General features: G+C 44.9%; 1 protein-coding gene across 4 annotated transcripts in view; it reads right to left on the bottom strand.

Moving 5' to 3' along the window:
* Positions 1-17,071, bottom strand: part of LOC132542943 (inaD-like protein) — a 234,205-nt gene that overhangs the window by 13,074 nt on the left and 204,060 nt on the right. For all 4 annotated transcript variants that reach the window (XM_060206318.1, XM_060206319.1, XM_060206321.1 and 1 more), the window contains 4 exons: positions 15,395-15,509; positions 12,015-12,052; positions 7,441-7,563; positions 6,218-6,322 (listed from right to left, as the gene is read on the bottom strand). In XM_060206318.1, the coding sequence (XP_060062301.1) occupies positions 6,218-6,322; positions 7,441-7,563; positions 12,015-12,052; positions 15,395-15,509 (381 nt within the window). The remainder of the gene's footprint in view (positions 1-6,217; positions 6,323-7,440; positions 7,564-12,014; positions 12,053-15,394; positions 15,510-17,071) is intronic.

Here is a 17,071-nt window from a genome sequence, read left to right as displayed (position 1 = left end):
CAGGAGGTGGCTCAATGGATAAAGTGTTGGACTCTCAAGCATATGTTCCTGAGTTCATTCCCTGGCAGCATATGTGCTGGTATGATGCCTGGTTCTTTCTCTTCCTAACCCGCTCATTAACAAGGAAATAAAATACTGAAAAAAAAAAAAAGTATCAGAGGAGTCGGGCGGTAGTGCAGAGGGTTAAGCGCAGGGACCAGCGTAAGGATCCCGGTTCGAGCCCCCGGCTCCCCACCTGCAGGGGAGTCGCTTCACAGGCGGTGAAGCAGGTCTGCAGGTGTCTATCTTTCTCTCTCCCTCTCTGTCTTCCCCTCCTCTCTCCATTTCTCTGTTCTGTCCAACAACAATGACATCGATAACAATACCTACAACAATAAAAAATAAGAAGGAAAACAAAAGGGAATAAATAAAAAAAGATAGGATCACCTTAAATTTCATGATTTTATATATGATGTGTTCCTTCTAGTCACTGTATGATCTCAAGTAGTACAGTCAGGCATTTAATCCAGCTTGTGCGGGATGTGACGCTTTGCTAGGTCAGTCTGTACTTTCTCCATTATATATCCTTAGCTCCTTTGTTGTGAATTAATTCACAAGATGTGTATGGGATTATTTCTGGACCTTTAGTTCTGCTTCACTGACCTGTGTTTTTGTTTTTTTTTTCCTTCAGGGTTATCGTTGGGGCTCAGTGCGAAGCCACTGCACCCGACGGCCATTCTTCCCCCCATTGTTGTTGGATAGGACAGAAAGAAATGGAGAGAGGAGGGGAAGAAAGATGGAGAGAAAGACAGACACCTGCAGACCTGCTTCACCGCCTGTGAAGTGACTCCCCTGCAGGTGGGGACCCGGGGGCTCGAACCCGAATCCTTAAGCCGGTCCTTGTGCTTCGCATTATATGCGCTTAACCCACTGTGCTACCGCCCGGCCCCCTGACCTGTGTTGTCTTTAGACTAGCATGATACTACTTTGTTTACTTTGACTTCATAATATAGTTAGGAATCCGGGAGAATGGTATCTTTAGTTTCTTTGTTCTCAAGACTGCTTTCACTGGTGGTTTTATGTAAAATATTATTTACTTATTTTTGCCAGAGCACTAATCTCTGGCTTATGGTGGTGTGGGGGATTGAACCTGGGACCTGGGAGCCTCAGGCATAGGAGTCTGTTTGCATCACCATTATATTGTGACAGGGTCCCCTCTTCCTTAGCATAACCGACTCCATCTTGACCTAAACCTGAACCTGTGCAATTGCTTTACCTGCCTGCTAACAAGAAGTAGATCTTAGTGTTGGGGAATTATTGGTTAATTGCTGACTGTTGATTCTTTCCCTAATGGGCTGTCCTGACCGCAGTAAAAGACTGCCCTAACCACAGCCATGTTTGGCTTCTGTAACCTCGCTTGTTTCCTACCCCTATAAATGACTGCTACACTGAGCTCCGAACTGCGCTCTAAGCACTACTTTAGTTGTGAGAGTAGTCGCCAGTAGGCTAAAGACTTTTTTTTCTTTTTTGAGAGAGATGCAGAGGGAGAGAGAGAGAGAGAGAGAGAGAGAGACAGAGAGAACACCAGAGCAGTGCTCAACTCTGGCTTATGGTGGTGTGGGGGATTGAACCTAGGACTTTGGAGCCTCAGGCATGAGAGTCTGTTTGCATAACCATTATGCTGTCTCCCCTGCCCAATAAAGACTCTTAAATTGGGCTGAACCCATCTTGGGTGGTCTCTGACATTTACCCCACAACAATATTATTTCCCTTGCCGCTTAAAATTTTTTTCTTATTATCTTTATTTTTATTTAATGGATAGAGACAGCCAGAAATAGGAAAAGGGGTGATAGGGAGAGACAGAGAGACACCTGTAACACTGCTTCACCATTTGCAAAGCATTCCCCCTGTAGGTGAGGACTGGGGGCTCAAACCTGGGTCCTTGTGCACTGTAACATGTGCGCTCAACCAGGTGTGTCACCACCCGGCCTCACACATTTTTTTTTTTTTAATTTCTGTAGGAGCCAGGTGGTGGCGCACCTGGTTAAGCACATACACACTACAGTGCACAAGGACCTGGGTTCAAGCCCCTGGTTCCCACCTGCAGGGGGAAAGCTTCACAAATGGTGAAGCAGGGCTGCAGGTGTCTCTCTGCCTCTTTCCCTCTCTATCTCTCCTTCCCCTCTCAGTTTCTCTCTGTCTCTATCCAATAAATAAAATAAAATAGGCAGAGGCTAGATAGCATAATAGTTACGCAAACAGACTCTCATGCCTGAAGCTCCAAAGTCCCAGGTTCAAGCCTTGCATTATCATAAGCCAGAACTGAGCAGTGTTCTGTTAAAAAATAAATAACAAAAACATAAAATAAAATGAACTTTTTTTGGCATTTTTCTCTTATTGTGTATGTACTATTTTGGATAGAGACAAAGATAAGTAGAGAGGAAAGGGGAGACAGAAAGGGGAGTGCCTGAGAGACCCCTAAGCACTGGTATAAAGCTATGAAGCTTCTCCCCTGCAGGTGGGGACTGTCCGTCTCAACCCAAGTCCTTGTGCACAGCGACATGTGCACTCTACCTGGTGTCCACCACTCAGCCCAGATTCCTTTATTTATTTTAAGATTTTTTCCCCCTTTTGTCACCCTTGTTTCTTTTTTTTAATTGTTGTTGTAGTTATTATTGTTCTTACTGATGTCGTTGTGGGTAGGACAGAGAGAAATGGAGAGAGGAGGGAAGACAGACAGGGGAGAGAAAGACACCTGCAGACCTACTTCACCATCTGTGAAGCGACTCCCCTGCAGGTGGGGAGCCGGGGGTGGGGTGGGGGGGGCTCGAACTGGTATCCTTATGCCGGTCCTTGTGCTTTGCGCTACCTACACTTAACCCGCTGTGCTACCTACCTCCTGACTCCTGAATCTTGTGCTCTTGGCTATATGTAGCATGAGGCAAATTGCCTGGTATGAGGGCACAGGTGTGGGCATGGTGAAGACACAGGAAGGCTGTCCAGTGTAGGGGACTCCTAACCACACTGCAGAATAGTCAAGAAGAGCTTATCTAGGGTGGGGATATGGAGATAGCATATGGTTATGCAAAGAGACTCTCAGGCCTGAGGCTCCAAAGTCCTAGGTTTAATCCCCCACACTACCATAAACCAGAGCTGATCAGTGCTCTGGTAAAAAAATAAAAATAAAAAAAAATGTGGTCTGGGAGGTGGCTTAGTGGCTAAGGCACTAGACTCTCAAGCATGAGGTCTTGAGTTCGATCCCTGGCAGAGTGATGGCTGGTTCTTTCTCTCCTTCTATCTTTCTCATGAATAAATAAATAAATAAATTCTTTTAAAAAACAAAAATAATTAGTATATTAAAAAAAAAAAAAGAAAGAAAAGCTTATGTTTTTCCCAGGCCTGGCCTGATGCAAATTAATGACAAATAAAGTACATCTACTTAAGGTTTCTATTTAGAACTACTGACACTGATTCTAGTGAAATCAGAATGTACTGATTTTAATGTGTTTGCTTAAAAAATATATATATGGACTTGGAATGTCAAAATGTCTGGAGTAAAGAAGGGGTAAAGTGACCACTAGCAACACTGCCATCTAGTGGTACACACCTGAAGTGTCACCTGGAAAAGTATTACAATCTGAGGACTTTACAAGGAATTTCAGCAACCCCTCACTTTAACACTATATTATTAATGAGTGTAATAGGGAGGGGGAGATAGCATAATGGCTATGCCCGAGGCTTCGCAGTCCCAGGTTCAGTCCCCTGCACCACCATAAACCAGAGCTGAGTAGTGCTCTGGAAAAACAGAAAAAGGCCAAGTAGTAGCGCACCTGGTTAACTGCACACATTACAGTACGCAAGGACCTGGGTTCAAGACCCTGGTCCCTACCTGCAGAAGGAAAGCTTCATGAGTGGTGGAGGAGGGCTAGAGAGAGCGAGAGAGAGAGAGAAGCAGAGACCCCAGAGCACAGTTTCCTTTAGTGCTAGTACTCTCAAGTCTTTTTCCCGGGCTTGGTGCCTGCACCACGAATCCACTGCTCCTGGAGGCCATTTTTTCCCTTTTGTTACCCTGGTTGTTTTACCACTGTTGTGGATTTTATTATCGTTGTTATTGATGTTGTTGTTGGATAGGACAGAGAGAAATGGAGAGAGGAGGGGAAGACAGAGACGGGGAGAGACAGACAGAGACGGGGAGAGACAGACAGACAGCTGCAGACCTGCTTCACCGCCTGTAAAGCGACTCCCCTGCAGGTGGGGAGCCGGGGGCTCAAACCGGGATCCTTACGCCGGTCCCTGCGCTTTGCGCGACGTGCGCCTAACCCGCTGCGCTACCACCCAACCTCCATAAATGCACTTTTGAAAAAAGAAGTAATCAGATTTTAAGAGCAGAAACATTTTCCTCATAATACCTAGAAAAAGCAGTTTAGAAAGGGAGAGATGCTTGCAGAAGTATTGGCTTCTTTTCTCCCTTCTCTTCTTCCCCCTCACTTCCCCTCATCCCGCAGTCTCCTGACCTAGACTTTAGTCTTCCCTGTGCAATCAGCGGTTGCTGAGTGCTTGGCTTGATTCATCAACAATAAGTCTTTCCCACATCACCAGACACAGTTCTGACCACCTCTGCTATTCAGTCAGTGTGCTGGCTCACCTGATAATAAAAATAGTTACCTAGTGACAAGTCAGCTGTGGTAATTGTACTGCTAGTCCTACTCCGTACACGTTGTTTTAATTAAAGCAAATATACCATGCAGTTGAAAGCTGTCTATGTTTCCTGGGTTTCTGTATCTAAAGCCTTTGCAGCACATGTGCTCCACATCAATAATTGTGTATAGAATTCAGTTGTTGAGGGGACCAGGCGGTAGCGCAGTGGATTAAGTGCAAAGTGCAAGGACCGGCAGTGTAAGGATCCCGGTTCGAGCCCCGGCTTTCCACCTGCAGGGGGTTTGCTTCACAGGCGGTGAAGCAGGTCCTCTCCCCCTCTCTGTCTTCCCCTCTTCTCTTGATTTCTCTCTGTCCTATCCAACAACAATGACAGCAATAATAACAAGGGCAACAAAAGGGGGAAAAAAATAGCCTCCAGGAGCAGTGGATTATTGGTAGTGCAGGCACCGAGCCCCAGCAATAACCCTGGAGGTAAAAATAAAAAATCAATTGTTGAAATCCTTCCACTTCTTTTAACTTCTTTTTTATTTTTATTAAGAAACATTTTTGTGTGTGTTATCTTTATTAATTTATTAGACAGACATCCAGAAACTAAGAAGAAGCGGGTGATAGAGAAAGGAGATTGACAGAGAGACACCTGCGGACCTACTTCACCCCTGAAACTGGGGGCTTGAACCCGGGTCCTTGCACATTATAACACGTGAGCCTATCAATCACTTCAACCCCTACAGAAGCATGGTGATGCTAAGCATACATTTTTTGGGGGGAGGGGAGGAAGGGAGTCATTAGCAAAACTCTCTGCCACTAAGCTGTCCCTCACTCACTGCAGGATATTAATCTCAGAGACATCTGAAGTGCTGAAATACTGGACTGTCAAAAAGTCACGATGCATTTTTCTACATTTTTCAAAGCAAAAATAATTCATGACTTCTAGTAACCCAATATAAGGAGAGGTAATTCACAGCATTGCTCTTACTTCCTGTTATCTATCTCCCTGTGTCTTTAGACAATACTCTTGAGACCACGGCTGATAAATAATTAATTGTCTCCCTCACCACCTCCCTCACCACGGCTACTACTGTGCAGCTCAGGTTTAACGGTGTTGGCAACCACTTACGCTACAGGGGGGGAAAAAAAAGACTATTGTCTTTTATCCTTTAAAGGGAGAGGGAGAATCACAGCACTCAGGAAGTTCAGTAACCTTTTTTTTTAATTTTTTTTTTTTTGGTGGTGGTGGTAGTGAGGTACAAGAAAAGAAATCATTTCCTATTCCTTGCAAACCTGGATTTACAAAAGAACGCTGGAAGCTAAAAGCCGTGTTGATTTATCATGGAAAGCAAAGAGTAATTTTTCTCCCCTTGTTATGCTTTCATAGAATCCTGCTCACTGCCTGTCTGGGTGGCATTAAAGAATTTCTGAATAAAAATAATAATTTCTTGCTTTCAACCTTCATAATTCACATCCGTTAGCAGCCTGCCAGGTGGTGATATCTCCCACCAGTGCCGTGCAATCTTTTTTTTTTTTTTTTTGCAGCCACTTATCTGCGGGGCGCAGCTGCGTGTTGCACTGATCACAGTACCTGCAGAATAATGCGCCCGTAGGCGTTCTTCAGCAGATTAACCACATCTGCGTGAGACAACCCATCCAAGGCTTGCCCATTGATGCTGACAATCCGATCTCCAACCTGGAAACACAAAAGTGGCCGAAAATCACTATCATTAAGAAAAAAATTAAATTTGAGGAGAATGCTCAGAATTCTGTGTGCGTCATTGTTCCCGTCTGTGGCTATTGTGAAGATTCTCGTGTTCCGCCTGTGTGTTTGTGCTTGAGAAATTTTTTTTTTTTTTGCTTCCAGGGTTATTGCTGGGGCTCCACGAATCCACTGCTCCTGGAGGCCATTCTTCCCCAACCCCCTATTTTGTTACCCTGGTTGTTTTTATCGTTGTTGTGGTTATTATTATCGTTGCTATTGATGTCGTTATTGTTGGATAGGACAGAGAGAAATGGAGAGAGGAGGGGAAGACAGAGAGGGGGAGAGAAAGACAGACACCTGCAGACCTGCTTCACCGCCTGTGAAGCGACTCCCCTGCAGGTGGGGAGCCTGGGACTCGAACCGGGGTCCTTACGCCGGTCCTTGCGCTTTGCGCCACGGGCGCTTAACCTGCTGTCCTACAGCCGGACCCCAGCTTAAGGAATTCTTATGGCTTTCCTCTCAGATACAGAGCAGTCAGGGTGAACAGGAAGGGGGCCAGATTGGGTTATTAAAAGGCACGGCAGACCACTCTTGTATTTTGGTAATGACGGTGTTTCCTACATCCATTCTCCAGTTAATGGCGGGGAGTACAAATGAACTGTTCCGTGAGGCTCTGACAAGGGAGCCGCCTAGTCTCTGCTGTAGTTTTCTACCCAGGTTAAGATTAAAGGGCGGGGGTGGGGGGGTATGGGAATCAAATCCTAACAGTGTTGAGTCTTTTGGTTGAAGCAAGATTATTAGGTCAAGTCTCCTTCAGGTGAGGCTCGATTGTGGGAACAAGGTGCTGAAAAAGTCTGGCAGGCTTTGCCAGTAAGTTGCGATTTCTTCTTTCAGGCAGCAGAGCCTTGATGCCAACAATAATATTTTCATACGCCCAGGGACCGAATGAATTCCAGGTAGAATGCACTGGGAAAAGTGCATTTCACTCCCAGTGTGGGTCTCTGATGGATGCTGGAATTCCTGCGTTCAGTAAGGTGCCCATTGTGACGGCTTCGTCTCCCACTCACAGGTGCTGTTAGCAGTCCGCCCTCCCTCCCCTTCTCACTTACTTTCAGCTTCTGCGTTCGGGCAGCCACACCACTGGCCTGAATCATGGCAATAAATATTGGGATATCTCCTAAAGGACTCCCTTTTCCTCCAGCAATACTGATCCCAAGGGCATCACTGAGTTCCTAAAAATAAAAGAAAAACATAATGATCTATTACATAGATATTATTGGATAGTCAGAGAGAAATTGAGAGGAGAGAGAGAGAGGGTGGAAAAGAGACACTTGCAGCCCTGCTTCACCACTTGTGAAGCTTTCTTCCCCTGCAGGGGGGGACGAGGGCCTTGAACCTAAGCCCTTGCACATTGTAATGTGAGTGCTTAACCTGGTGTGCCACCAGCTGGCCCCAAAACATAAGCTTAGATATTTAAGGAATTAGCCACGCCCTGCATGTCCCCACGCTGTGCATAAAATCCCTCCCTGATGCAGGCAGTCAGAGAGACAGAGGAGGCAGGTGTCACATTTTGGGGCCGGGTGGTGGTGCACCTGGTTGAGTGCACATGTTACAATGTGCAAGGATGAGGGTTCAAGTCCCCAGCCCCACCTGTAGGGGGAAAGCTTCACAAGTGGTAAAGCAGTGCTGCAGGTGTCTCTCTCTCTCTCTCTCTCTCTCTCTCTCCCTCCCCTTCCTCCTTTCCTCTCTCTCTCTGTCTCCCCCTTCCTCTCAACTTCTGGCTGTCTCTTTGCAATAAATAAAGAAAATAATAATTAAAAAAAAAAAAAGACCCGTGTTTCAGTTCCAGCACTTGATCAACTGAGGGCTCTTGAAGAAGTTCCTTCACCACCACATGCATGATAACCTCCAACTTTGCATAAAATGGGAGGAATGCCATCTACTCCTCAGTATTGGTTTGAGAATCCCAGCTTGCAAAAAAAGTCCCAATAAAAGGCAATAATAAGTAGCAGTATCACCAACAAGCACATGAACAAACAGAGAAATGACCCAATCCCATGCTACTGCTCAGCTTAGTGGTCAATTTTAATGCAAACTTGGCAAGCTTGTTCTCATCTGGTGTTTATGATTAAGCTGCCACACGCGTTCAGGCTCTTCTGGGTGCGAACAAACACACTTGGCACTCAAGTAGCTGCACAACTCCATCAGCACAGAGGGTCTCAGAAGACGGCCACCATGATGGCAACAGAGTTTGGATACGTCAAATGTGATTGAAAAGGTTGTCTAAGATTAGTAGGTGCGATGCATTGGATCGACCTTCTCGTGGTGCATCCCGTGAGTACCCATTCATTGGGGAAACTGACGATCCTTCCTAGCCGACTGAATCTACATGGATCCCAGTCACTTTCAAAGCCAGCAACAAGCAGCTCCTGACAGCTTTCAACCTGACGCTGTTGACTGGCTATGGAAGAAGGGCAAACGCTAGAAGAAGAAGTAGGTGGGGAGATATGGTTGACAGAAGAAGCCCTGGTGAGAGTCTGGTTCTGCTTGAGATTCCTCCCCTCATTGATATTAGAGGGCTAAGACGTAAGAAATCACTAGAGGAACGGGCAGCCAGTCCAAGTTTCAGTATGGTGACGACGCGCACCATACTGAGGTAGCCCATCTCTCCTGCTGCAAAGGAAGATTCTTGCGAGCACACTAAAAATAATTATAAGAGGACTCTGAACAGGAGAGACCCAGATGGTGAGGGAGAACCAGCACTTGGAGAAATGACAGTAAGGGTGGAAAAACACACACATATATTTATATTAATTTTATGAGAGGGAGATAATGATCACTGGGCATTTTCAGTCACCAGGAACAAACCAGGGCCTCACACATGAAAGCCCTATGCTCTACCCATTGAGCTTCCTCTCCAGCCAAAGACCTTTTAACCTTTTTTTTTTAAATCTTTAAAAAAATATTTATTTATTTTCCCTTTTGTTGCCCTTCCTTTTTTTTTTTTTTAAACTGTTGTTGTAGTTGTTGTTGTTACTGATGTCGTCATTGTTAGGACAGAGAGAAATGGAGAGAGGAGGGGAAGACAGAGGGGGAGAGAAATATAGACACCTGCAGACCTGCTTCACCAACCCTGGTAGTAAAAACAAATAAACAAACAAAAAACCCTTCATTAGAAACAGCTATCTTGGGAGTTGGGCGGTAGCGCACCAGGTTAAGCACATGTGGCGCAAAGCGTGAGGACCAAGGACCGGAGTAAGGATCCCGGTTTGAGCCCCCGGCTCCCCACCTGCAGGGGAGTCGCTTCACAGGTGGTGAAGCAGGTCTGCAGGTGTCTATCTTTCTCTCCCCCTCTCTGTCTTCCCCTCCTCTCTCCATTTCTCTCTATCCAATAACAACGACATCAATAACAAGAACAACAACAACAAAGCAAGGGCAACAAAAGAAACAGCTATCTTTCTAGCCAGATAAACCAGTAATAAAGAAATGAGAATAGAAAGTAGGACAAGTCCAGTCCTCTAAGTCAAAGTAAACTCACTGAGTTCTCAGGATCCTTTCTTTCTTTTTAATTTTTATTCATGAGAAAGATAGGAGGAGAGAGAGAAAGAACCAGACATCACTCTGGCACATGTGCTGCCGGGAAAAACTCGGGACCTCATGCTTGAAGAGTCCAAAGCCTTATCAATCACTGCGCCACTTCCCGGACCACCTCAGGCTTATTTCTAAGGTACATATATGTTCAAGATAGATTCAAAGTAGAGCAGTGAACTCAGAATGAACTACTAGTCACAAAAAGCAAGATAAAACTTGCACTGTGAACCTACAGGGGCTGACTGTCTGCTAAAACATAAATAGCAATAGTCCTTGGAGTCCTTGACAGAACTTGAAATTCAAGGGGTGAGGATAATTTCTTTCTTTCTTTCTTTCTTTCTTTCTTTCTTTCTTTCTTTCTTTCTTTCTTTCTTTCTTTCTTTCTTTCTTTTTTTTACCAGAGCACTAATTCAGCTCTGGTTTACGGTGGTGCTGGGGGATTGAACCTGGGACCTGGAAGCCACCGATTTGAGAGTCTGTTTGCATAACCATTATGCTATCTACCTCCACCTGAGGATAAAATTCAAACAACCAGAAGAATGTGACTAACTGGGGCCAACTGGTGGTACACCCATCAGAGGACACATGTTATACTGCACAAGGACCCAGGTTCAAGCCCCCGCCCCCACCTATAGGAAGAAATCATTAAGAGCAGTGAAGCAGTTCTGTGGATCTCTCTTTCTCGCTCCCTCCTCTCTGTATGCCCTTTCCCCTCTCGATTTGTCTGTCTCTAGACAATAAAGTACACATATATAATATTAACCAAAGAATGTAACTAATTTTAAGTTGTGTGAGATATGTAAGGCAGTTGGGAGCTGGACCAGGAGTGCAGCTTGTGAGTGCTCTGTTCCTGTAGACACAAACAGGGCATCTTACAGCGGAAGTGCTAGATGGGTAGGTGTGGTAATGGGAAATCATGTGTTTGCAGTCATTTAAAAGCAGTGCGGGCTAGCAACACAGCTCGCCTGGGCAGTGTGCTTCACTGCATTGTTCTAGAGAATCAAGTCGGGCTGGATATTATTGAGTGCAGATGGACTATGATTACAATACGGATAATCTTACTCTTTTTTTAAATTAAAAAAAATTATTATTATCTTTATTTATTGGATAGAGACAGACAGAAATCAAGAGGGACGGGGGGTGACAGAGAGACACCTGCAGCCCTGCTTCACCACTTGTAAAGCTTTCCCCCTGCAGGTGGGGACCGAGGGCTCAAACCTGGTTCCTTGAGCATTGTAATACATGTGCTCAACCAGGTGCACCACCACCTGGCCCCAAAATTTTTAAAAAATTTATTTATTTATTCCTTTTTGTTGCCCTTGTTGTTTTACTGTTGTAGTTTTTATTGTTGTTGTTATTGATGTTGTCAGTGTTGGAGAGGACAGAGAGAAATGGAGAGAGGAGGGGAAGACAGAGAGGGGGAGAGAAAGACACCTGCAGATGTGCTTCACCGCCTGTGAAGTGACTCCCCTGCAGGTGGGGAGCCGGGGGCTCGAACTGGGATCCTTATGCCGGTCTTTGTGCTTTGTGCCACGTGCACTTACCTTGCTGCATGTTACTCTTGACTCTCAGATTTAATGGCTAATGTAATAAAAATAGAAGCATATTTTCTCTTTTTAAAATATATATATTTATTTATTATTGGATACAGACAGACTGAGGACTTGAACCTGTGTCACTGAGCACTGTGATGTGTGTGCTCTGCCATATGTGCTGCAGTCCAGCCCTCTCTACTCTTTCTTTCTTTCTTCTTCTTTTTTTAAATAAAGGATTTTTAAAAAACATTTTATTTACTTTATTTTTGAAAGAAATACAGAGAGAAAGACGGATAAACCAGACCACTGTTCAGCTCTGGCTCATGGTGGTACTGGGGATTGAACCTGGGACCTTTGGTGCCCCAAGCATCAAAGTCTTTTGCTGAAGCATTATGCTGTTTCCCCAGCCCATTTTACTATCTTTTTTCTAAGTCAGTCAGTAACCTGAAAGAGCATACTAACATTCTAAAAAATTGATTTAATGGGGAAAAATATACATTTTAAGCGAATCCAAGGCAAACCAGGAAAAAAAAAAAAAAGCGAAGTAACTGACTTACCCTGATGATCTCGACGGTTCTTGGTGCCACATCTGTTCCTGTAAATAAAGCAGCAGCAGCATTAATGCTCCGTGTGAAATGGAGACCATGCATTTTACAATACAGTACTGCTTTGTTAAAATGTTTATTCGAGGCATATCAAGAGAGCATTCCAAAGTCAACAGATATATATATATATATATATATATATATATATCCACCCTTTCTCAAAATCCAAAGTGGATAGCTTTGGATCAGGGCTGTATCTCCTGTTTGACACAACTTCTCATGACTTGGCTATCTGGCATCACTCTGATCTCTGGTTCTCTTTCTTTCTTCTTCTTCTCTTTTTTTTTTATCTTTCTTTCTTTTTGTTTTTCTTCTTCTTCTCTCCCTTCTTCTTTTTCCACCAGGGTTACTGCTGGGGCTCGGTACCCGTACTATCAATTCACTGCTCTTACAGCAATTTTTTTTTCCATTTTCTTGTATAAGACAGAGAGAAATTGAGAGAGGAGGGGGAGATAGAGTTATAGATATATATATATATAGAGAGAGATAGATAGATAGAGAGAGAGAGAGACAGGCACCTGCGGACCTACTTTGCTGCTTGTGAAGCTACCCCCCTACAGGTGGGGAGCTGGGGACTTGAACCCAGATCCTAGTATGAAGTATTACACAGGTCCTTGCACTTAATACTATGGGTGCACCACTGCCTGCCTCCCACCTCTTTCTTTCCTTTTCTACCTCATTAATCAATAAACACTTAAAAATAGGGGGCCAGGTGGTGACGCCCCGGTTAAGTATACATACTACCATGTGCAAGGGCCCAGGTTCAAGCCCCCTGCTTGTCACCTGCAGCAAGGACACCTCAGACACTGCAGGTCTCTCTCTCGGCCTCTTTACCTCCTTCTCCCTCTCGATTTCTCTTTGTCCTGCCAAATAAAACAGGGGGAAAAAAGACTTATCCTACTTTAGTAAAAATAATTAAATAAAGGGCCCAGGTGGTGGCACACCTGGTTGAGCATACATGTTACAATGCACAAGGACCCAGGTTCGAGCCCCCAGCCCCCACCCGCAGGGGGAAAGGCTCATGAGTGGTGAAACAGGGCTGCAGGTGTCTGTCTCTCTCCTTCTCTATCACCCCCTTCCCTCCTGATTTCTGACTGTCTCTATCCAATAAATAAAGATTAAACAAAAAAAAAAAAGAAAGGTAAAGTAAATGAATAAATAAAAACTTAAAAAAAATGCCATTACAAAAACAACAACAAAAAGCTTTCCTCTCTGAGCTAGACGTGGCAAAAGCTGATGGATGGCAGCAGTAACTTCATGGAATCTGACCCTGTTACAGTTCACCCTGTATTTTTCTGCCTTCCTGAAAGTTATCCAAGGGAAGATGGAAAAAAAAAAAAAGACCCATAGCCCCTCTGCACCACCATTGATACACACGCTTCCAATCTCCCTTCCCTGATCTGTAATTTAAAAATATTTTCTTTTTAAAAAATATTTTATGTATTTATTAGACAGAAAGTGACAGGGGAGGGGGAGACAGAGAGGGAGAGAGACCCCTGCAGCCCTGCTTCACCACTCGCAGAGCTTTCCCCCTGCAGGTGGGGACTAGGGGCTTGAACCTGGGTCCTTGCAAACTGTAATGTGTGTGCTTAACCAGGTACACCGCCACCTAGCTCCTTCAAATATTTTCTTTATATGTGATTTTTACATGATGAAGCTCTTTGGGATGTCTACTTTTCTGTTTTTCATGATTTGTGTAAAGTTAAAGGCACATTTCTAAAATGAATATGGTTTTATTTTAGAACAGGTCTCTCAGAATGCTTTGGGCTTATGTGGAACTAGAGATATTGAAAAGGGTACTGCACCAAAGCAAAGGACTCTGGGAAGAGAGGAGGAGAGCAGGGCTTGGTGGTGGTGGTGTGGGTGTTGAGGGAGTTGGGATCCTATGCTGGGAGCTGGGGATGAGAATGTGTTTTGCAAGATGCCAAACATGGGGAGATGGGAAACTGTACCCATGTGCCAACACTGTACTGTAAGCCATTAATTCCCCAATAAAATGGAAAAAGTTAAAGTGAAGGTGAAAAGGTTGTTTTAAAAATATTGACATGGGGGAGCCGGGCTGTAGCGCAGCGGGTTAAGCGCAAGGACCGGCATGAGGATCCCGGTTGGAGCCCCCGGCTCCCCACCTGCAGGGGAGTCGCTTCACAGGCGGTGAAGCAGATCTGCAGGTGTCTGTCTTTCTCTCCTCCTCTCTGTCTTCCCCTCCTCTCTCCAGTTCTCTCTGTCCTATCCAACAACGATGACATCAACTACAACAACAATAACTACAACAACAATAAAAAGACAACAAGGGCAACAAAAGGGAAGATAAAATTACAAAAAAATATTTAAAAAAATGTTTTAAAAAAATATTGACATGGGGGTTGGGCGGTAGTACAGCGGGTTAAGCGCACATGGCGCCAAGTGCAAGGACAGGCATAAGGATCCCAGTTTGAGCCCCAGCTCCCCACTTGCAGGGGAGTCGCTTCACAAATGGCAAAGCAGGTCTGCAGGTGTCTATCTTTCTCTCCCCCTCTCTGTCTTCCCCTCCTCTCTTCCATTTCTCTCTGTCCTATCCAAAAACAACAACAATAGTAATAACAACAATAAAACAAGGGCAACAAAAAAGGGGAAAAATAAGATAAAAAAAATTAACATTGTGCAGATGGGTAGATGGCTCAGTGGTAGATGTGTGTATGATTCCCAGCAATGCACATGAACATGTTTTGGTCTCTTTTGCACCTAAAAGCATAACAAACAAACAAACAAACAAACAAACAACATAAATCAATCTTTCTTTCTTCTTCTTCTCCTTTTTTTTTTTTTTTTTTTTTACCAGAGCACTGCTCAGCTCTGTTTTATGGTGGTGTGGTGGTGGTGGAGACTGAACCTGGGACTTTGGAGCCTCAGGCATGATTTGCATAACCATTAACTAACCCCACCTGAATATAAATCTCCAAGGACCCAAGAAAGCTGAACAATGGAGGGGCCTGGCAGCGGGTTAAGCGCACATGGTGCACATGGTGCGAAGTGCAAGGACTGGTGTAAGGATCCCTGTTTGAGCCCCCGGCTCCCCACCTGCAGAGGAGTCACTTCACAGGTGGTGAAGCAGGTCTGCAGGTGTCTGTCTTTCTCTCCCCCTCTCTGTCTTCCCCTCCTCTCTCCATTTCTCTCTGTCCTGTCCAACAACAGCAATGATAAATAACAAGGGCAACTAAAGGGAAAAACAGTCTCCAGGAGCAACACAGAGCCCCAGCGATAACCCTGGAGGCAAAAACAAACAAACAAACAAACAAACAAGCAACCCAGTTGAACAGTGGGGTGGTTTTGCTGGAAGTGTGCCCAAGCAGTACCTGCATTTTGAGGGGAAGGATCAGAAGCTCTCTTGGTGCTGACCAGGTTTTGCAGGCCGGTGATGACAGGAGCAATGGAGGAAGGAAAGCCACTGTGAGTGCTGTGCGGACTCCCCTGGAAGGAAACTGGTGGTCAGTGGTGCTGAAACACACGGGGTCTCTGACGGTCACTCACAGTCTCAGTATTTTAATGACTGAAAGACCTAGAATCCCGTAATACAAAACTCTGAAGGAGCCAAGAAAGGAAGCGAAAACTAACAATACTCACTTCTCTACAGTCCTAACACAATCTCATTAAAGATTTTCTCCATAGGGGCTGGGCAGTGGCACACTCACTTGGCTAAATGCACATAGTATGAAGTGCAAGGACTGGCACAAGGATCCTGGTTCCAGCCCCCGGCTCCCCAGGAGGGTTGCTTTGCAAGTGGCGAAGCAGGTCTGAAGGTGTCTATCTTTCTCTCTCCCTCTCTATTTTCCCCTCTCCTTTCAATTTCTCTCTATTCTATCCAACAAAAATTGAAAAAAAGAAAAAGAAAAAGAAAAAGCTCCAGGAGCTGTGGATTTGCAGGGCTGGCAATGAGCCCCAGCTATAACTCTGGAGGCAAAAAAAATTTTTTCCCCCCACTACATTGACTGTTCTATATGGTTTTAATTATCAAGGTAGAAAACAAGCAGTGATTTAAGCTTTTCTTGCTCCACATGAAATCAAATACATTTTCCTAGGTTGTTACCTGGGTTTGTTTTTAATATTGATTATCTAATTTGATAGGATAGAGAGAAATTGAGAGGGGAAAGGAGCTAGAGAAGGGAAAAGACAGATACCTGCAACCCTGCTTCACCACTTGTGAAGCTTCCCTCATGCAGGTGAGGACAGGGCTTGAACCTAGGTCCTTGCACATGGTAATGCGTGAGCTCAAGTGAGCATGCCGACCCATAACCCCCCTCCCCCTTGCATGGGTTTATATGTGATCATTTAATGGCGCTGTGTGTCAGCATCTACTCCTTTACTTTATCAAACTGCACGCAAAATTAACTCCATCATGGGACTGGGTGGTGGCGCACCTGGTAGAGTGCACACATTACAGTGAGCAAGGACCCAGGGTCAAGACTCCGTCCCGCCTGCAGGGAGAAAGCTTCACAAGTGGTGAAGCAGGGCTGCAGGTGTCTCTCTGGTTCTCTACCTCTCTATCTTTCCCTTCCTCTCAATTTTTGGCTGTCTCTAGCTAATAAACAAATAGATATAAAAATTTTAAAAATAAGGTGAGGGTTGGGCTGTAGCGCAGCGGGTTAAGCACACAGGTTAAGCGCACATGGCGTGAAACACGAGGACCCGCATAAGGATCCTGGTTGGAGCCCTGGCTCCCCACCTGCAGGGAAGTCACTTCACAAGCGGTGAAGCAAGTCTGCAGGTGTCTATCTTTCTCTCCCCCTCTGTCTTCCCCTCCTCTCTCCATTTCTCTCTGTCTTATCTGGAAACAACAACATCAATAACAACAACAATAATAACCATAACAATGATAAAAACAAGGGCAACAAAAAAGGAAAAAAAATTGAAAATGTACTTCCTAGGGACCAAGTCGTGGCGCACCTGGTTGAGCGCACATGTCACTGTGCAAGGACTCAGGTTTGAGCCCCCAGCCCCCACTTGCAGGGGGAAAGCTTTGCAAGTGCTAAAGC

This window comes from Erinaceus europaeus, chromosome 13 (genome assembly GCF_950295315.1).
Source record: "Erinaceus europaeus chromosome 13, mEriEur2.1, whole genome shotgun sequence".
In the NCBI taxonomy this organism is placed as follows: Eukaryota; Metazoa; Chordata; class Mammalia; order Eulipotyphla; family Erinaceidae; genus Erinaceus; species Erinaceus europaeus.
This window is presented reverse-complemented; position numbering and strand designations above follow the sequence as displayed.